This window comes from Biomphalaria glabrata, chromosome 12, assembly GCF_947242115.1.
Source record: "Biomphalaria glabrata chromosome 12, xgBioGlab47.1, whole genome shotgun sequence".
NCBI classification, from domain to species: Eukaryota; Metazoa; Mollusca; class Gastropoda; family Planorbidae; genus Biomphalaria; species Biomphalaria glabrata.
The window spans coordinates 8,840,989-8,864,362 of NC_074722.1; the positions used below are offsets into that span (position 1 = coordinate 8,840,989).

The window sequence follows — 23,374 nt, forward strand, 5'->3', positions numbered from 1 at the left end:
CCTACCTACATCAGCTCTCTTGGTCAACATGTAAGACAATTACACCCCCACCCCCCTTTTTTTTTCTATTGTCGACTCTTCCCACCTACCAATTAAAAAGGAATGATCCATCTACTGAGATAGTCCATTGAAGGGTTCTCACATTAACAAAAAGGTAACTAGCTGAGTAAGAAAAAAAAAAGGCCATCCGCTGTAATATTACGTACAAATCTTCTGTTAAGACTACAGATGACTTGGATCTAATTCTTCATTCACAACCAAACCCATAAAGCAAATTTCTAGCCTCGTGTGTTTAAGCATCCAATCTTTCCACAAACTGAACACACAAAATGTTACCCAAAGTGCAATCAAACAGAACTAGACATTATGTGATAGAAGTTTTCTTCATCTAGTCTACAACAAAACAAACAAAAAAGACTTTATGAATAAGTCAAAGTCCTGACATCTTTTACACTCATTACTTAGGCTCTTTTTCCATTGGGAATAAATTCTTGAAACAAAAACTGTTTAATATTATATTCAAACTAGTGGGAGAGAGACACGTCTAGGTAACCAATCTTGTATGCCGTCTTAAATAAGGAGCTCGGGGATGTAGCCTTAAATTAAAAGCTAAACTTGTATCCCTGTAAGTAACAAGCCTCGTTAGCTGGTCTATCATCAGATGAACTGGTGCTGAGAATTGGTAGGTGGCTAGGTGTGAGATGTAAAGGTGCTCACTAAGAACTAATAGGAATAGACTAGATCACTATTTCAATTGTGTTGGCATTGTACATATATAACTCAGTGTACGACTTCCATCAAGACAAACCAGGGGACGTGGTGTTCTAGTCATGGGCGTTGTTCTACTTGTTATGATGGTGAATAAGGTTCAACTGTTTCCACTGGTGTGGGGAGCTAATAATGTGTTACGCTAGTAGACACCTTCACTCAGTAACTTGTTTGTATGTGCTAGTAATAGTGTCACACTTGCATTTGATATAGCGTTCAGTTCACATTGTAAGTCACGGCCATAGGCTATATATAATTTAGTTCATTCTGTAAGTCACGATAATAGCTGTAAAGAGTTTAGTTCACGTTGTAACTCTAGGTGATAGCTATATAGAGTTTAGTTCACGTTGTAAGTCACGGTGATAGCTATATAGAGTTTAGTTCAAAGTCACACGGAGAACTCCGTGAAGCGCTGTGTCACGCTGGCGACCAAGACTTACACAGTGCCATACCGAAGAAGAATCACGTCTAACTGTAAAAGCTTTAATGGCGTCCAAGCTCTCCCACAGACAGTTAAGTAAAACAGAAAGCTATGTCTATAATTATCGTTCTCCGTCACAAGTGTCCAATAAATTAAAACCAACGGAGAGTAAATTCAGTACAATAATTAATAAACATTCCAGGCCTTTCCAATTATAGCTCACTTCGTGTCGACGTACGGTATTTGTCAAGACTTACCTTAGGACTCCACCATCAAAATCTTAACTAAAACGAAAGCCACCCCCCCCCCGCTCAACAAATCACAGAGCTCCCTTCCCTCCATCAAACGCTATTAAAAATGGGTTTTCCCCCTCCTTTTCTTTTTTTCCCCCACCTCCCTCTTGTTTTTCTCTTTCAAATTAACATACCTTTTCTTTTTCTGACCGTGTTTAGTGAAGTTCTAAACCAAGGGAACAATTTTTCACGAGATCTTTTCTTGATGTGTCGCGGACAATAGGAGCCATCATCTAAGTCCAAACTAAACCCCCCCCCCCCGGGCCATCATACAACTTCCTCCAGTGCGAGTCTAATTAACTCGAGTCACTTGACTATGTGCAACTAAATCTAAAGTAATGAAACGGAAGTCAGAGATTAACTCAGTGTTGACGACGTAACTATTTAAAACGAGGAAAAAGGGGGGTGGGGGGTAGAAGAAGAGAGAGGTGGACAGAAAGTAATCAACAAAAAAAAAAGGTGACAATGTGACAAAGAGCAGTACACAAAACTGTGTCCAAACATTAACAAACATAAGCAACATGTCCAGAAAACATCCTTCAAATGTGCACTTCTTTGTGATGCAAACAAACAAACAAGACCAGCGAGGTAATGATACCCCCTTAGGGCTTGTAATAGTTAGAACGAATACATGTTGCTTTCTCTTTGTCCCATTCGAGAATGTCATTAGTTCACAAAAAAAAACAAACAAAAAAAAAAAAAAAACAAGCATATATTTCATATGTATATAGTTGATGTAACTTGAAGCTACTACCATTGTTGGAAAAGAGCATGCGCCTTGGCCAATACGAGTTCTAGGACCAATGGAATCTGGGACTAAACAAACTACTACTTATTTCCTACTAAACATCTTTTCGGGCGCTCGCGAGTCCCTCCCAACCAACCACCACTACCACCAGCGTCCGCTGTGGCTATACATGCACTATGGCTACGTTACGAAACGGTTATAGGGCTTATATCATAAATCAGAGCATTTGGGCATTGACAAAACGGGGTAAGGAGATAGGGTCCACCACAATAACAACATCAAAGTTTTACCAACCATTAGATGGGGCAAGGAGAGGGTTAAAACCCACATCATCAAAAGTCTAATGTCCCCTTTGATATGGGTTTGACTCGTGTACTTTTTTTTATTCAATAAATATTTTGTTTATTGAAAAAAAAATCGTCAAAAGCTCAAATTTGTTTCATTCAAGTAAAACACAAAAGTTGTCCTCCCTTTGTACCCTCTCGTTGTACCCTATAAAGAACCAGCAGATAATGTTTCAGCACAAACATTGAGACAACAGTCTATGAGTATATAGAAAATGAACATAGCTTAGGTGGGCAACACAATGACCTGCTGACCACTATCAAAAAAAAAGGTACTCAGGACTCGCCAAGTCCATACCTCAGGGAACAGTACCAGGGAAAAGTAGTGGCAGAGACAACATAAAAGAAAAGACGGACCTGTCATTGAAAGAAATTATATCAAGGCAAAAGACAGGAATGAAGAATGATGGTCGACAGATCATGTGTGGTGCCCCAACAATTCAAAAGACCATGGGATAGGCGAAAGTGAATCATATTGCACATGAATCTATCGTTCCAATAGATCAAACGCTGTAACGCCAACACATTGGCAAGACTATGTGCTATTGTATTCTCACCAATTGATTCTTGCTATCCTGTACGTAAATCCAGCATTCTGCTACAGCTACAGAACCGATAATTCAAGTTTGGCCTCCGTAACTCGGGAGTTTATAACCGTGAGACCGATCTCTCTCTCTCTCTCTCTCTCTCTTGCGGTGGGTGGTCTGATTATCTCAACAATATCTCCTCCTCACAAAACCTATGGATACTTTAAACTGGCTCGAACAGCGAGAAATATCTGTACGCTTCATAGCTTGAAAACAGGCAGACAGTCAGAACTAGAACCTTGGCATGTTTCCTGATCCCTGCCTAGCCGGTCCGCTCCTGACGAAGCTATTGTACAGTCAGAGACTTATCAGATGGATATACAAATAAACAGATGGCAACAGGGGCGTCAATCAGAGGCTGTTTCATAAGGAACTACTTATCAATGTTGGCTGAACTCGTTTAAGAAAACAGCAGCCCCGGGGCAGTGTAGGCGCCACCACATACACAGACAAATGATAGCAAGAGAGAACGGTAGTTAAAAACCTTGTTGAATGGAATACAGGGCCAGTTAGTTTTTTTTATTTTTACATCCTTATTTGAGTATGTTTTAAAGTTTTCTTCTGTAGCTTTTTTTTTCTCTCACTCTCAGAGAGCTGATAGACGTCGCGTTTGTCAAACTTCTTCAAGCAAACGAATTCAAATTAAGTCACACCGTCGGTCATTAGATGAAACAATTTTGAATTAATTTTTTGTCACCTTAACAACTTTAACTCTTTCTGAGAACAAATGCAGAGACCGCTACTATCAGTGATCAGACTGTTGGGTTCTAATGATGAGAAATTCTCCAATGGATAGTTCTATTTTATCATTCCCCCACGCCGCTCTGCTGTCCTGGACAAGGCTTGAGCTAGCCAACGCGCTTGTTCCAGGGAAAGTAGATTGTTATTGAAGACTTCAGATTGTTATTGCACATGTTCATATTGTTGTCATTGCCTAGAAAGATTGACCAACAACACCGTGTGCATAGTGTGCTGTGAATACAAACATCACATAGACACACACACACACAAGGTACGGGGAACTGAGAAGCAATAGTGAAAGTTGTAAAAAAAACTTTCTTTCTCGTTGACGCCCCTCCCACCACCACCACCGTCCCCCATTCCTGTTTCAATCCTCCATGGCCTGACACGGTTTACGGGATCACGTTATGGAGCTCACCAGCAGGCTCCTACCTACCCCCCACCCCCACAACATTCTCGACCTATACATCCACATCTGACCCTGGATTCGATGAAAGATTGCTTCAAGATTGATGCCGGCTTGGAAAGCGGAGAGCTTTGGCTTGGAGGGGGGGGGGGGAGAAGGACGCTACTCTGATGTCTACTGACTGCTCACGTGAGTTGACTGGCATTAGGAGTTATGGGGGGGGGGGAAGAGGTGTCTGCTCAAAGTGCTATGCTGCAAACAAATACAGCCAGTTCGACATTCATTACTCAACTGGTACATTCGGCTCACCCTCTTACACACGCACTCACACACATTCTAAGAGTAGCGGTCAGACCCATTCTTACTTTACCCACGGCAATAAGTGTTACAACATGTCTTAACAAATGATGCACACAGCCCCCCCCCCTCTCTCCCTCCTTCCCAAGTCTTCGGTCAATATGATAAGAATCCAAAATCACTGTAGCTAATCGTTGCAACCATTCTCTATTTGCATTCATAGAAGAAAACGTGACTAGACATATACGTATCAATGGCCTCAGTAAGACAGGACCAATGTCCCACGATTGGGTTTTGGAACACCTCAGTGTACGGCAGACATCCAAACTTTGGCCTGAAATGAGGACTAGAAAACTAGGTAGATGAAAGCCATGCAGAGGCCACATCTGGAAACAAAGATAGGGGAAAAGGGGGGGGGGTCGATAATTTCTATAAAGGTTTATTTTGCTACAGGGGGCTCTCAGCGTGTACATTTCTTCTTCATCCCCAGAAGCGCCCTATTTTGTCTGTGCCACCCCCAAGATAAAACTAAATTATTCTCTATTCATGACGTAAAGGATATTGTAGAAATACAGGGCCGGTTCTACAGATTTCGGGGCCCTATGCGAAACGGATTGCGCGGGGCCTGGTCTGGAAAGGAATAAGGATAACAAGTGAAAATTATGATTTTTTTTACTAAGTACAAAATCACAGTCAAATTAAATTACGCGCCAACTACAATAAGCCGGTAAACATTCAGATCTGCATTTTGACTTTCGACTAGCAAAATATCGCTTTTGATTTTTTTAATGAGATCGAGAATGATTTAGATCTATATTTACATACCACTGACTATTACAGTAAATTGGAACTTAATGTTTTGGTTAAAATTCGCCTTATTATTTTTAGTAAATGAAAGCTGACATTGCCATTTTTTTTAATCGCGAGTAGGATTGGCGTTTTCAATATTGAATGGCACACCAAAAATGATAATTTTGTCTATTTTTAAGGACGTTTTTATGATTTTAATGATATTTTAATAATTGTAGGAGATTTCCAGGAGCTCCTGGAAAATCAGGAGGCAGCGGAAACCCTGTTAAGTTAAAATGGTTTAATTTAATAATTTACACCTAGTGTAACTAATTAGCGCGGGGCCTATGAAAGTGCGGAGCCCACTGCGGCCGCATAGGTTGCAGTGCCCTAAGTCCGGCCCTTTTCGTCTTTTCGTAACAGAGTCTGGGATGTTTATACTACTAGCGCTACTTCTCTATTAATAACACCCAGAAGTTATGTACGTTTCGATGAGGCCGATGTTAAAATCAAAGTCAGATTTTTTAAATAGCGATTTAAGTTTTTGAACCCTCAACGTGACAGACGGACAAGCAGCTTAAACACTAACGTGGGTCGCTAAAAAAAGAGTGATATACAAACTATACAAGATGATTCACAAATGAGTATACTATAGTTGCTTTTATTATTATTTTTTCTTTTGCTGGCTTGAATTTCACGCTAATAAACCACATCTAAACAATGGAAAGAGGTTCAAATCCAATTTTGTAATCGACATGTTTGAAGAGTAAATCACATCCATTGTTTCTTGCAAATCTTATATGGTTCCGGTCATACCGACCTAAGGGTGATCTTCCCCCACCTCTGCTGCACATTCTCGCCATATCTAAACTCAGCCACAGACTGGTCCTGCAATGCACATCTGTACATTACAAAAATAGACAGAACAAAGTCCTACTAAGACCTCACTAACTCGCAGATTTCTACTCAGACCTAATGAAATAAAATCATAAAAAAAAAAAAAAAAAAAGATTAACTAAACCCATAAGTTAAACGTCTTGAAATCTCGTAAGGCCGAAAGGAAGATTTGGAATGGACCAATGGAAAAAATCCTCTAGAGCAGCGTTTACCCGGGCATACAATCAACATGTTCAGAGGGAGATCACATTAAACACACCATTTTGAAGAGAAGATAACCTACGCACTTTTAGAATAAAAGAAAAACGAGTTGTGGGGAGTGGGGGTATATTTCGGGGGATAAAAAATTTAAGCCGTTTGTAGAAATAAATATGACGATTTCTTTTTTTCAATTTAATGAAACTTATATGCATTAACTATCAAACACTGTGCATTGTGCCTGGCACTCTGTGCCCATGGTGTTGACACCATAGTCCATGAAACTTCATTCTGGAGTGTACCTACCACCTACAGTGAGACAGTTGCAATGCCCCGGGGGGGAGGTGGGGGACGATGCGCCCGCAGAGCTTAAAAAATATAAATACAGCAGGTAAACTTGATAGAATCCATTCAGCAGTAATCTCTTCAGTGGAAGACCTTCGAGCTCTACCTGAGAGGGAGGCGCAGGTCGCTACTTTTTGGCAAAGCAGAGTGTAAACAAGGTATTTTGTTGATTTGTAGCTTCGTTCAGCATCAAGTTACAACATTCAATTCACTAAACATGGAGATCTGGTATAGATTCCCATCACATTAACCTGGCCTACCAGAGATATGACTTCAATTTGACAGGTTAAGAGGAGAGAAAAAAACTCACCCTTACAAAGATTTCTTCCATACCAGTATTAAGTGGGCTTTGTTGGCATAATCAGCTCAGCTTGTTGCATAATATTGTCAATGTTTTCAAAATACAATCGAATTTTAAAAGTTATTTTATGGATTAAGAACAGAGCTTCGCTAGCTCTAGCAAAAACTTACAATAAGTATGTAACTAATGTACGTCAGGGTTCCACGACAAATTGTCTACAGACTATTCGTTCACCGACAACTGGTTCAATGACAACTTGTTCATCGACAAATAGGTGAGCAGTATTAAAGAGACAGTGATAATATGACATGAATATTAACGGGAATTTCTTTGGACTAAATACTGAAGAATAATACATGTTATTTTGGTCGTCTTATCGTCCGTATACTATAACGGATCTCCCCCCCCCCCCAAGTGTGTCCAAGGAAAGTTCTAAATGCTGTTCTCTGCCTCTGACACCAAGCCTTGCTAATCTATTTCAACCAAACTGCTCGTAAAACAAAGAAGCCGAGGTGAAAGTCTGCAGGAAAACGTCTCACCCAACAATTAATCAAGAGAACAAAAATGATGTAAAAACTAATCTCATCACTCAACAAGCTTACCACGTCAGTCAGTTTCGCGATAATGGCCATATGTACAGTCCCTCAAAACATGTGAGCCTAGTTATTTATAGGCATTCAAGCCTTGCAATATCGCTTGCCCCCAAACTAGAATGGGATGTCTTTGACATCGCTTCGTTTACTTTTGAAATCCGAATTGAAACAAGAAAAACGGATTACGTAAACTAGATAGGAATTAGAAATTAAAAAAAAAAAGTTAAGGAGTTTCACTTTTTCATGTGGAAAGAGACTGAGCCTTGATTAATTATGTAGGTAACGAACATTTCACATCTAAGTCATGTTCGTCTGGGGTTCCAAGTGGCGCAACCACTGAACAGGGCTCGATACGCAATCCTTGAAAAGGAGTTTTGCATTTCCCAAATATCATCAGCTATCTCACATCGACATTCCCAGCAAAGCGTCCGCAGTTATCTGTTCAGTTCTAAGACTGAAAGGGGTTGTTTTTTTTTTGGAAGTCATATATAATGGAAGAGTTCAATACAGATAACGCCAAACAGAAATACCATTTCCTTTTTCAGTAAAGATAACGCCAAATAGAAATACCATTTCCTGTACAAAGCCATCTTTTCTTTAGTAGGGGCTGGGTTGAGGGCTTGAGAAAACTGAACATTGGTTTACGATTGCCCTAAGACAATGGGGATGCTTACGGATACGGAAACATGAGATGAATATGCACCAACATTTGGACATGCTGTCAGAAAATCATCGTGCTCGGTAACAGGTAAATAGAGAGTCCCCCTTTCCCGTCGTATAAAACCTCAAGATAGGAAACATGTAGAACTAGCTTTTGTTTGCAGACAGTCAATACTAACAGAACTACTTTTGATTGCATGCTTTCAACAACTTGATGCCCACAAACAAGACACCCACACACTAGACTAAACAAATAAAATAAAAAAAAAAATGATATACTCAAAATAAGGCGTGCATTCTATTGCAATGGCCTTCACACGCATATATATATACAAACAAACTATGTACAAAGTACAATAAGATTTAATCCAGGTGTAGAACGCACAGACGTGTTGCCACCCAATCAATCATCTTCCATCAATAGGTACATAAAACAAATGTCTCAACCTATACAGAGTTCAGATAAAGATTTTATCACCTTTTTAGGTTTGGCACATCCAGGGCATAGAAATGTTCAATAGAAACAGGCCCCTGTCATTGTCACATCGCTAGCGTTCATTCAACTTTGACAACTAAAGGGGGCGCTACAAACAAACAAAAGTGTTTTACGAATGAGCCGAGGACATGTGTACAAGATTTGTTTGATCCAGTTACAGTTGATTCTTCAATAAGTTACAGACAGATTGAATGGTTCAAGACTTGCTATAAATGGCGTAGAATGTGGAGGAGACTGACAGAAACAGAGATTCTTCACTCTTTCTGGTCAGAAGACATCCACATTAGCATCTCGGGAGTAAACCAAAAAAGTCGGGTCACATATTTTCATGCAGATATAGGTGGACTTCACATATACAAGAGAAAGAGAGACATACTTAAGATGAGAAAAAAACAACAACGGATAGCTAGCTAGATAGATAGATAGAGAGACAGAAAGACAGATATATATATATATATATATATATATATATATATATATATATATATATATATATATATATATATATATATATATATATATATATATATATATATATATATATATATATATATATATAGATAGATAGATAGATAGATAGATAGATTGATAGAATCGAAAGAAAGAAAGACAGATGGATGGATGGATGGATGAATGAATGTGGATGGTTGGATGGATAGATAGATATAGATAGACCAACAAAGACAGAGTGGTACAGATAAGAAATCCAAACAGTTCGTCTAGAACTTGAAGGTAGAAACCAACAGATACATCCACCATTGAAGTTCAAAGTATTGGCTGTATTTGAAATTCCGCTAAACTGAACAGATCCGCATGGTTGAGTTTGTCTACCAACCTATCTCCACTAGACCATCAGAAAGGATCAGAACCCCCGAAGAATTTATTTGAAATAAAGTCCGAGCGATGAATTTCTATTCAGTCTCAGAATATCACGCAGAGTTCGAGACGCACTTCCTCCTCTTCAATAGACCAATCTATGCCGATAAATCCCCTCCTCTTAGCCATCAATCCTCCATGCGAGCCCCATCCCTCCTCGGTTCATAGATTGAAGAAGAAAAATGGAGTTTGGGGGAAGGTAAGAGGCCAAAGAATACAGAATCAAGTTTCTTCAATCTGTTCAACTATTTCGAATGACACAATAGTGCCCCGATCACGCTTGAATGCGTCCACGTGAACTGGCATCCCCCGATAAACCAATGCACCAACCAAAAGAAGTATTTCAGAACACTATTGTATCGCTTGGCCATCACGTTCAGAGAGCGAGACAGTTTCTGAAAAGACACTTTTGTCAACGCTATTTCAATAATTTAACACCAACCAATTTTTTTTTTTAAGCATGCTAAACTTAGTCTTATGATGTGCCATTGAGCAGCTAGAGATAGTCAATCGACTGAGGGAATTTAAGTAGCTTAACAAGTGAAGTAGCCGTTTCAGACCTTGCGATCTAGAGGGCAGATAATATAAAGGTCATCTATCTTTCTATGGCCGCGGATAACGAGGGTGTCGTGTGGTCAGCACAACTACAAACATCTTTTACGCACCACGAGTCATACACCCATTAGATTTGGGAGCCTCATGGGCGTCCTATAAGTCCCGAAATTGAAAATCCCAGTCCTCCCTCTGAGATTTGAATTCGAGACACCTCGGTTCGGAAGCCTAGCGCTTAACCCCTTAGCCACCACGCCCCATCCCCCAGATTAACAAGCAACATGACTAAATCAGTGCCATCAACTAGTCTGACAAAAACAGGAATGATTCGAGCCTTCGTTGCGATGATGCGAAACAAGTCTGTGCAACATAGAACTGGCACTTTACAGATACTAAATTTTGTTAGCAGGGGGGGGGGGCATCAGGTGTCCGATCGCCTCTGTTTAACTTCACCCCCCCCCCCCCCGATATAACACACACAGAAACACACAAATACCTTGAGCTAGTGGTTAACAATTTTGTAGCACATTTGATACGATATCATCAACATATTTCTACATCTACAAATGTCCAAGAATATATTGATTCTTCGGAGACTGCGATGAAAAGTTATATTTGTAACAAGAAAAATTTAAAAACCTTTTTTTTTTCTCGTAAAAACAAAGCTTATATTTAGCGTAGTTGTATCAATTAGTCTGGATCAGCCATGTAATTAAATTTGTAATAGATCTAGACTAACAATAATAAATCTGTGCAATTAGAAATATTTTAAACATTGTTTTTGTGTAGCTCAATTTCATGCTTGTAACTTTCACAATTAGCTATGCTCCTATCACTTGTCTGTATCAGGAAACGGGTGGTAGGAGAAAGAGGGGGGTATATGGGTGAATGTTACCGTGATCGCTTTTTGAATGCATCTATTATTAAAAAGTTGAACGACCTCGAGGGCTCAAGCCTCCTCACTCGAACACACTAACCACTGTGCCAGCGAAGTACTTACCACCACATCAGTCAAGCACAATTTCTTTCCATTGTTCGATACCTAACAAAATAATTAATTACCAAATAGTTAATTAGCTAATCAGTTGTTTTTTTAAAGAAATAATAATGCAACAGTTCAGCTTGATTTGAGATTGGGTGTGGGAGAAAGAACCTGTACAAACTTTTTACCCGACAGACAGAGTTGATATAAGCTTCGTAAAAACAAGTGAAGAACGAGAGAAACTCGAATGCAAACCTGTGCCTCTAGTGAGACCACGTTAGAGAGTCCCCAAAGACAAACAGCCAAGTGCCAAGCCTCACTCACACCTAGCTGCCAAGAGCATAAGGAAGCGCCGATTGTGTTGGCACGGTCTAAAACGAACTGAATGATGTCGAAGATATTAAGTTTACCTCGGTCTATGCATCCGCCAAGATTGAACAGGGACTTTTTCAAGAGAGTAACCACTGGGGTTGAAACTAAGGTGCTGGTCTCAGACAAAGGAGAGATCTATGGCGGAAAAAGTAAAAAAATAGCGCGTGCTTTTGGGTGTATCCGGTGGACAGGATAAAACAAACAAACAAACTGTTTATAAGTTACGTTGTTTTACTTGAAAGCTCTAGGACAATTGTGTTCCACTAGTTAGACACATTGCCACATTTCTAAGGTCTTACTCGTTTGTAATGCATTTGTGTTTAATTTAGTTCGCAACATTCAAAAAGTTCAATTAGCGTCCTTGACATTGGTTCCTTTATCGCAAAAATCTCCAACAGCTTACCGCAGACAATGTGGATATTATGATTTAATGCTAGACCAAGTAGACCCAGGGCTGTCAATGACGGTCTGATATTGGCTAACCTCCCAAGTAGTGACCTACAACAAGGCACTGCCGCACACACACACACAAAACGAGGGGTGTGAAGGGGGGGGGGGGGAAACTTCTAGTGAGACGCTGTGACCAGACCAAACTATATTTACATTTTGCTTCTGTCAAGATCGTCCAGTACGGTAAGGCAAAATCACAACATTTGACCCGTGACCTTATTTCAGCGCTCTACATTGGCTGCTCTAACTAAAACAACAGGTGCTCTGTGTGCCCTCCAACCTCCCCCACCCATCAAACACTGACTGTCAAAACCTCACATTCATTGAATTATCTCTATAGGAGATCATTTCCTGTCGCAATGAAATTTTTCGAAAAGCCAGCCTCGTATTATTTGGAATGGAGTTAACAACTTCGGCAATAAAACTCTCTTCAACCAAATTACATTCACAAACTGTGCCAGTCGGATAGCATGTCTTTCTATTTATTGTCAGGTTAAGAATACAACCATTCTGAAAACTTCTCCAAGAGATAACACACACACAAATGTTCTCTCCTATCGGTTACTGTCGAGGATTTAAAGTATCGGATCACCAGTGAGGCTCGAGCAATATCAAGTTTTATAGAACAGCTCCAAAGGGAGGGAAGCATTATACTTTTTGAGTAGTTTCCTATCAGACTGGTTCATTCTATCAGTCGTGGGAGTAGGGGGAGGAGGGGGGGGGGTAAGGAGGCCGCAAGTAGAGCATTGGAAGCAATAGAGCTAACACAAATACTATCAGCTTACACAATGCTTCTCAATTGTCAAGTGACGGCACCCACGGAGAGAAATGTACACATCTATGGCACAAAAAATACAAGTATTTCTGTCAAAGGTAGACTTTATGTAGCGCAAAAGCACTACACCCAAGGATCCAGTTTATTTTGTAAAACACATTTTAAACATCAAAAGGCGCGTCCAAAATGTAAGAATCATCGCCCTAACCCTACAACCCCAGTGGCGTTCTGAGGTGCTGGCACTAAGAGTTACTTTTGCTGAGGAATAATTGGGGCGTGGTGGCTGAGCGATAAATCGCTTGATTTATGAACCGAGAGGTCCTGGGTTCGAATCACGGTGAAGAATGGGATTTTGAATTTCAGGATTTTTAGGGCGCCCCTGAGTCCACCAAATTCTAATGGGTACATGATATTGTGTTGGCCACATAACACTCTCGTTAACCGTGTGCCATTGAAACAGATGATCTGCTGAAGAATTAGAAGCAGTAATGACTGGGAGTTAGTACAACCAAAAGACTGGTAGAAAGTGAAACAATGACTCGTAGAAAAGTCATTTAAACTAATGCCTGGTAGAAAATCAGTGAAACCAATTACTTGGAGAAAGTCAACTAATGAATGGGAGAAAGCTGAATGACTATAAAAAAAAAAGACCAGTCTCTATCTGAAAAAAAAAAAAGTGTTCGACTATAGACATTCCATCACCCGACTATAGACATTCCATCACCCGCTACTTCTTAGGATTGAAAGTTCTCTATCATCTAGCTCGCGGTTCAATAAAATCAGTTTCATCAAGGCAATAGGTCTAGTATTTGTGCCTACCAATGTATAGAAGATAAAACATTCACATCATTCAGACCTCCAACTTCCAGCCAAAATTTGCATAACAGCAGACGGCGTAAAGATGGGAAAATAAAGAGGTCTTTTATCAATGAATGCCACTGAATGCTTTGAAATAATCACCTTAACTCTTTCTCAACTCACTTCCTTAAGTCCGTGGGGACTACACCATGCACCTGTCTCTAGAGCTCATACTCAATATTCTTCTACCACTTCAGGGGAAAAAAAAGCTTTATTAAGCTGAGTAATTTTCAACCCTAGAACCCTAGCATTTTGGGGCAATCAACTAACCACAAAAACGCTTATTTCAACAATTCAATTACTGCGCACTTTTCCCTGTCAAAAATCACCCTCGCCCCCCCCCCCCCCCACTTCTTTGTGTGTGTGTGTTCTCTCCTCACATAAGCGCATTCCCACTTCAACCAATATTTCCATCGGAATAACTCAGTGTGATGAACGCACATAATGATTTGATGGCTTTCTGACGGTACCAGTGAACAACATACAGATTATATTTCGGGAAGATACAAGTGTAAAGACACATGCAGGCCCCTTCCCCCTTTTTTTTTTTGTTCCACCCGTCCACAAAGGCATCCCTTACCTGAACCAGTCATGTGTACAGTTGGCGCCATTATTGGGATTCATTTCATTACACACTGGCACGTATCAAACATCCACACCCCTCCATTTTTTTTCCCGACATCAGCGAGTGTATCGAGGCTTCAGATGTTATCACTTTTCAATAATAATAAAAGCGTTACATGAGGGGAAGGGGGGATGAGTCTAGGGCACAAATCACTGGTACATCTCACCGTCACCACCGGCATCTCTTCTATTGGACCTCTACAGATCATATTACAATGTTGGGGCATGAACTCTTCGTTGGTCTTTTCACAGATTGATAGAGTCACCTCCCCTGTTTGCTCTATTCATTTCAAATAAGGCCCTGTACTTTTTTTTTTTCATAAGGTAACAAAAAATTGAATATTAACTACCTGCTCGATGTCTTTTTCAAACTAGGCGACTTGAAATGCGATCCTTATTATTATTTTTAAAACATATATATAGATATATATAGATAGATGGAGACAATATATATATATATATATATATATATATATATATATATAAAGAAAAAAAACTGCTCCAGAAGTTCGTTTATATCAGGAGTCAGTTGGTAATAAATATGTGTCAGAGACTGTGTGAAATACTTTTCCTAAAAATTCAGACAGAGTGAAGCATATAGGGACCATTTCATTCAATAATGATACACCCGTCTGGTTTCATCAAGAGCAAGGAAATGATCTCATTCGATAGGGTCTCCCACTTCTTAAAAGCAAGACACAGACCACAGTCATGACACAACATTTCTCTATCACATTTCTTAGTTAGACAGTCTTAACATGATATCTACAAAGATGTAATTAGTGCTAATTAGTATTATCGTTGTTTAAATATGAAAAATATGCAATTGAAAAAAAAAAAAAAAGAGAGTACGACAAACATTTAAATACGAACTATCAAATGTCTATTGTGTCGACGCCAAAGTGGTTGCGTTTATATATATAGATATAAGGTACAAGACAGTGAAACAAAAATTACGGAAGAATAACATGACTAGATTTCGTTCGCGCACATATTTTTATAACTCATTACAATTATCAAAGGGAGATAATACATGTTTTAAACAAATATACTGAAAAATATCCTTTATTTTTTTTTTAAAGTGATATACAGAGGGAAAAAAAAAAGATTGTCTCGCGGAGTCATGGCTAAATTTGAGCTCTTTACCACGCGCTTTTTCGTAGGTTTGATCATGTGATCTGGTTAAACAACTTGATGAGACAGACAATGACACATTTATTTCTAGTCACGTGTCAAGTTTTTATTGGTATTTCGATAGTTTTGACAGAAGAATTTGATCTGTCAAGAAATTTTGCACCGTAAAGTCTGGCCTGTTGTTTTTCTATGCTGTCGAAAGATGTCAATTCGTTTCTCCTCTTTCAATGCAGTAATTAGAACTAGAGGCTATGCTATCAATCAAAGTCAGGAGTTCATGATGCCAGGAACATCAAGAAACAAGGAATACCTCCAGAAGATCTACAAATCTACGTATTTCTGTGCTCAGCATTTACCAATCACAGCCATGGAAGTACATGTAGGCCTACTACAGCCTAATGTGAAATGTACACCCATCACATCGTGTCTTGTACACCAAACAATCGTCTATGACTACGTAGACTAAGGTAAAAACTAGATACAATTCAACGAAAAAGTTAAAAGTGTTCTCGGCCTTCGGCCTCGCTTCTAATCCGAGTGTCCTTTGATACGACATATCAGTGATAGCGATGTAATAATTTACATCTGCTAGTATCTTTCCCAGACGAAGTCTGTTCAGACAGGCAGATGGAGACAAGCTTCCATAGGCCTAGAGGTCTAAGAGTCTTAGACTCAACTCATAGGACAATTACGAAGAAGAAATTTTTTTTTTTTGTATTTCAAGAAAAATAAAATGTACTTTTATATATAATTCATTATATTGTAAAAAGTTGATTTGATATGCTACACATTATATTCATTAATTAAAAATTGATAATGTATAGTGCATCTTTCATACCAATAGCATGTTCACTGCACTATGGCCCAACCCTTTTGTTGACCAGTGGGGGTAGGGGGCATCTGGGAGAAGGTTTCCATGCTGCCTTTAGGAGCTCAACAAACACAACTCTGCCCGAGTTGGGATTCAAACTCGAGCCCCCTTGTTAGATGGCCAAACCGTGGCCAAGCGGTTTCAGCTTCTCAGCGACACTCCCCACAAGACATCTCAATGTGTCATCAATCCGATAGATTGCATAATGCACTGATGCCACGACAATGTACTGATGAAATATTGATGACAAACAACAACGTATAAGATGTGAGTATAAATCAAAACTTTGAGCACAGAAATGAGAACTGATTGCAACGTTTACAGTGCCAAATGATATTTGTTTTTAGGGGAATAAAATATAATTGTAGCTTATCTAAGGGGAAGGACTATGCACTTACAGCATTATTCTCAAGAATATAGAAGTTAGTTCCCTTATTTGATATCAAAGAAAAAAAAGTTAATTACAATAATCAATTGACTAATTTGTTAACTTTTTAATTGATGCGTGTTTTGTTAGGTACAAATAAATGATTGCTTAAAGTTTCAACTTGATCTGAGAATGGGTGTGGGAGAAATAACAAGTACAATTATCCAAGGAGACCAAACCCTCCTTATTTAGCATGAATCTGTCAATACTGAATGATTAATTTCCCTTGCTGGTATGAAAGAAATTTAATTAATAAATAATTAATTGGTTAATGTGTTTAAATTGATTCATGTCTTGTCTATGCCAATGAAAAATTGTGCAAAGTTTCAAATCGATCCGAGAATGAGTGTGGGAGAAATGTTGTGTTCAAACTTTTAACCAGACAGACAGACATAAAGACAGATGGAGTGAGTTGATATGAGCATTGTTTAAAAAAAAATAACTAACAAAATAAATGAAAAAAAATAACAAAGAGAATTGAAAATAGCATCTTGCCTTTCACTGATTTCATCAACTTTTTACCAGACATAAAGACAGAGTGAGTTGATATACACTTTGTAATAAAAATTGAACTTGTGTTACTTTAATACCAACTGAAATTGGGACACTTATGGCTGAGTGGTTAGGGCTCTTGGCTGGTTTGTGATGGGGGAAAGAACTAAACGCAGATGTAGCTAGAAATATTTGAAGGCCTGTAAGGAGAATCCTGCTATAAATTAGGCCTCTAACTAAAGGAAGCTAGAGTTGGATTATTTCAGAACCTGACTAGACTAGCGCTAACATTTTCTATGGTGACTAACCTTGGTTTTTAACTTCAGCAAACTCATGGTTGTACTCTTCTAATGTCTCTCGTAACTGTTTGTTCTCTATCTCAAGGTCTTGAACTTTCTGGGCTTTCTTCTGTAGAGTCTGTGCATGCTCTAGCACGGACACGGGGTCTGTCCAAGAGAACAAAGGAAGTGTATTAGCATTAAATCACACACTTGATCATAACATAATCCCATGCACCAAGCTAACACAAGTCTCAATACAAAAATTAAATTATTTGACAAGAATAATGTAAGGAACTGTCTATGTCTTCCGATTACAAAGGTTTAGGAAGTGTGCGGCATTTCACGTGACCACAGTTGTAAACGCTTATCGGAACATATCCAGCATCTAATTATCCGGTCCATCGATTGGGAACACATTTCTTTAAAAAGGAAAAAATAAGTGTCGCCTAATGATTAACTGGACTTACGGGGGACTATTGCTAAGCAAGTCTCCAATGACACACGACAACTTGTAGCTGGGGAAAAAAGCCAGGCTAAATAGCGCACCAACTCACAACAGCACCGATGGTAATGATCGGCGACATTTGTTCGCCTCCTAGCCGCACATCAGATATACAACAACAAAATCAATAGATTCAAATGGAAGAGAAGAGAGATTTGCTTGGCCATTAACACAAAGGCAAGTCAGTGATATTAATGGCCGGGCCGTTTATCACTTAAGCGACTTGCATATTGACAAGCTGTTGTAACACGAACCAAAGAAACACAACATGCTAACAGCAGTCACTAACTTGTTCAGTGAACACCATGACAAAACACAACATGCTAACAGCAGTCACTAACTTGTTCAGTGAACACCATGACACAACACAACATGCTAACAGCAGTCACTAACTTGTTCAGTGAACACCATGACACAACACAACATGCTAACAGCAGTCACTAACTTGTTCAGTGAACACCATGACAAAACACAACATGCTAACAGCAGTCACTAGCTTATTCAGTGAACACCATGACAAAACACAACATGCTAACAGCAGTCACTAGCTTATTCAGTGAACACCATGACAAAACACAACATGCTAACAGCAGTCACTAGCTTATTCAGTGAACACCATGACACAACACAACATGCTAACAGCAGTCACTAACTTATTCAGTGAACACCATGACACAACACAACATGCTAACAGCAGTCACTAGCTTATTCAGTGAACACCATGACACAACACAACATGCTAACAGCAGTCACTAACTTGTTCAGTGAACACCATGACAAAACACAACATGCTAACAGCAGTCACTAGCTTATTCAGTGAACACCATGACACAACACAACATGCTAACAGCAGTCACTAACTTGTTCAGTGAACACCATGACAAAACACAACATGCTAACAGCAGTCACTAGCTTATTCAGTGAACACCATGACACAACACAACATGCTAACAGCAGTCACTAACTTGTTCAGTGAACACCATGACAAAACACAACATGCTAACAGCAGTCACTAACTTGTTCAGTGAACACCATGACACAACACAACATGCTAACAGCAGTCACTAACTTGTTCAGTGAACACCATGACAAAACACAACATGCTAACAGCAGTCACTAACTTGTTCAGTGAACACCATGACAAAACACAACATGCTAACAGCAGTCACTAGCTTATTCAGTGAACACCATGACAAAACACAACATGCTAACAGCAGTCACTAGCTTATTCAGTGAACACCATGACAAAACACAACATGCTAACAGCAGTCACTAGCTTATTCAGTGAACACCATGACACAACACAACATGCTAACAGCAGTCACTAGCTTATTCAGTGAACACCATGTTTTACTGCGTATTCAGTGCAGACACGTTGTTATTGGACAGACTCTACAGAATTCTTTCATTCTCTGGCACCAAAAAAAAAAAAGCTATTATTATATATATAAGGTTGGAGGCGCGGTGGCTGAGTGATAAAATACTTAGCTTCCAAACCGAGGGTCCCAGGTTCAAATTCTGGTGAAGACAGGGATTTTTAATTTCGGGATCCTTAGGGCGTCTAACTAGCTCTAATGGTTGCCTGACCTTATTAAAGTAAAGGCAGTTGGTCGTTGTGCTGGCCAAATGACACCCTCATTAACCATGGGCTACAGACACAGATTGACTTTACATCATCTACCCTATTGATCTCAAGGTCTGAAAGGGGAACTATACTAACATTTATATCTAGTGTTAACAAACGTCCTGAAAAATGGTTGGGGGCGTGCTCAGGAGGCGGAAGTGTGAAAATGTCCGGCTTTCATTCCGTTACTGCCATTGCATATCCATCCAATTCAGTCCTTCAGATCTTTGGATTTCAACGCACAAACTAAGAAATAGTAGAAATATCAAGCTCCTGACAACCGTTTTAACATATGTCCCTATACTAAAGGAATACAAAAAAAAAAAACAAAAAAAAAACAACAACAACAACTGTTCAGCTCCCGAGATTTTATCTTGGTGGATGTCCCGGGCTAGGTGCAATCTGAAGAGCTCCACGCGAATGTTTGTCCGAATGATCAACTATTTATTAGTCGTAAAAATATGATACATCAGTTTTCATCGGCTTTTTTTACAGACATGTTTCATCAAACATTTTTTTTTGTTTGGTCCTCTTTTGTATGGCGTTGTCATCCTGTAGGTGTGCAGGGGTCTGGTGTATGTGTATATATATATAGAGAGAAAAGTATTTTTACTTTGGCTCAGGCAAAACTTGGGAGAGAAAGAGGCAACTGTCCATTGAGCTAGATCTCATTTTGTACACATCTTGACCACTTGCAGGGCATAGAGACGGGCAGGTCAAGCCAGTCGCTTAACTTCTAGTTGGATTGGAAATTCGACAAACTATGTTTAATCACTAACGGAGGTCAGCTCGAATAGATACAGTCTATCCAGCACGTGCAGAGAGACCTTTGTTTCACTTACTACTGCTTTGAAATATTCTAAAAGCTATTACAAGAGGTGTCAACATATTGCTTGCTGCCGGTTTCAATGCAAAGTATTATGTTAAATAGTTTTTAAACTGATGTCTGTACCTATACACCCCAAACGGGGGGGGGGGGGGGGGGCTTAATGAAATACAAATTAATACATGACATGAGATAGCATCTTATACTACTTCCCTGATAGGTTAATCAGCTATCAATAGCTCCGCCCATTACAGCTTCATTTTATTCAAATGTGATTTTTACTGAGAGGCTGTTCTGATGAGTAGTTTCTATCAGTTACAGACGTGTAACTGAAGACGATATATAGATCTATATATATTTATATATAACTTTTAAAAAAGCTTATATAAGGGTAAAGCACCGCACAATCACTGTCATATATCAACACTGTACGGTTTATCCCCGATTTTTTCTATGTAAAAAAATAAATACTTCTAATTGCTTAACTAATTCCTGGTTTTTTATTCATTCTTTAATTGTCTTCGACTATGAATAATTGTGTAAGAATTCAGCTTCATCCGAGAATGGGAAGTGGGAGAAAAACCGTGTAAAAGAATCCACCCAGACAGACAGAGTGAGTTGATATTAGCTTTGGAAAAAAAAAACCCACGTTCACTCCAAAGAAATATAGACGACATATCAATTGAGGAGTACAGCTGGAACCCAGTCCAATAGAAACCACGTTTCGATCTCATTATTCAAAATGCAATGTCTAGTCTCGCCTTGAACAAATCACTTAATCAAGCGTGTGACACCAAGTGTGTTCTAGTCAAGTCCGAATGGGAAAATGCCTATTTTAAAAACAATTTACTTTTCTAATACTGGTAGCGAGAAGGTTCTAAATTTGTATAGCTACTACCCTTCTGTAATTAGTTTTCATTCCAATGGTCTACAATAGGAATGCCGCTGCTGTGTGTGTGAGAATGCTAATAGGTATTCAAGCTAAATTGTTTTGTGATGGTATCTATATCGACAAGGCCTGATCCATAGACCCCATCCAGTGTACCAGCATAACCATTCCATTATCATATAGATAACGTCCAGCAGACAGTCCTGGTCAGGAGTGGATTTGTGTGTGCCAGGGATCAGTCAAGTAGTCCACAGCTACATGCACAGGTGGCATTATGGTGTGAGTCAAAATCATGACTCCATTTCTTGCAGCATCGATCAGTGAGCCACCACTTGGACAGACTCCAAATCATCCATACAAACGTCAAGGGCTCACTAACATTACCTACTCTAGTCATACAAGTTGTGTGCAAGATTATAGGTGTCTCCGGAGTTGTAAGCAACATTATCAAGAAACACAATCAGCCGTATACAAAAGTAGTATTTTCTATTTCATTCTCCGGAGTTGTAAGCAACATTATCAAGAAACACAATCACCCGTTTACAAAAGTAGTATTTTCTATTTCATTCTCCGGAGTTGTAAGCAACATTATCAAGAAACACAATCACCCGTTTACAAAAGTAGTATTTTCTATTTCATAATACTACTTCTCAAAATAGCTGTTAGTATGTATTGAATAGGGGCTGCTCCTTATAAACTATTGCCTATAATTTCTAATTAGAGTTTGGAATAAATAAGTATAATCATGAATGTTGACCATTTGACTGGTTCAAGTACAAACAGGTGTACAAGAATGTGATGGGCTATTCAGAAATGGGATGGGCTATTCAGAAATGGGATGGGCTATTCTATACAATAATGTGATGGTCTAGGCTATTCTATACAAGAATGTGATGGTCTAGGCTATTCTATACAATAATGTGATGGTCTAGGCTATTCTATACAATAATGTGATGGTCTAGGCTATTCTATACAATAATGTGATGATCTAGGCTATTCTATACAAGAATGTGATGGTCTAGGCTATTCTATACAAGAATGTGATGGTCTAGGCTATTCTATACAAGAATGTGATGGTCTAGGCTATTCTATACAAGAATGTGATGGTCTAGGCTATTCTATACAAGAATGTGATGGTCTAGGCTATTCTATACAAGAATGTGATGGTCTAGGCTATTGTATACAAGAATGTGATGGTCTAGGCTATTCTATACAAGAATGTGATGGTCTAGGCTATTCTATACAAGAATGTGATGGGCTATTCTATACAAGAATGTGATGGTCTAGGCTATTCTATACAAGAATGTGATGGTCTAGGCTATTCTATACAATAATGTGATGATCTAGGCTATTCTATACAAGAATGTGATGGTCTAGGCTATTCTATACAAGAATGTGATGGTCTAGGCTATTCTATACAAGAATGTGATGGTCTAGGCTATTCTATACAAGAATGTGATGGTCTAGGCTATTCTATACAAGAATGTGATGGTCTAGGCTATTCTATACAAGAATGTGATGGTCTAGGCTATTGTATACAAGAATGTGATGGTCTAGGCTATTCTATACAAGAATGTGATGGTCTAGGCTATTCTATACAAGAATGTGATGGGCTATTCTATACAAGAATGTGATGGTCTAGGCTATTCTATACAAGAATGTGATGGTCTAGGCTATTCTATACAAGAATGTGATGGGCTATTCTATACAAGAATGTGATGGGCTGGGCTATTATATACAAGATTGTATTTGGCTATTCTATACAAGAATGTGATGGGCTATTCTATACAAGAATGGGATGGGCTATTCTATACAAGAATGTGATGGGCTATTCTATACAATAATGTGATGGGCTATTCTATACAAGAATGGGATGGGCTATTTTATACAAGAATGGGATGGGCTATTCTATACAAGAATGTGATGGGCTATTCTATACAAGAATGGGATGGGCT

General features: G+C 39.1%; 1 protein-coding gene across 2 annotated transcripts in view; it reads right to left on the reverse strand.

Moving 5' to 3' along the window:
* LOC106067975 (homeobox protein cut-like 1) overlaps positions 1-23,374 on the reverse strand; it is a 182,380-nt gene that overhangs the window by 80,722 nt on the left and 78,284 nt on the right. For both annotated transcript variants that reach the window (XM_056005490.1, XM_056005489.1), the window contains exon 4: positions 17,606-17,743. In XM_056005490.1, the coding sequence (XP_055861465.1) occupies positions 17,606-17,743 (138 nt within the window). The remainder of the gene's footprint in view (positions 1-17,605; positions 17,744-23,374) is intronic.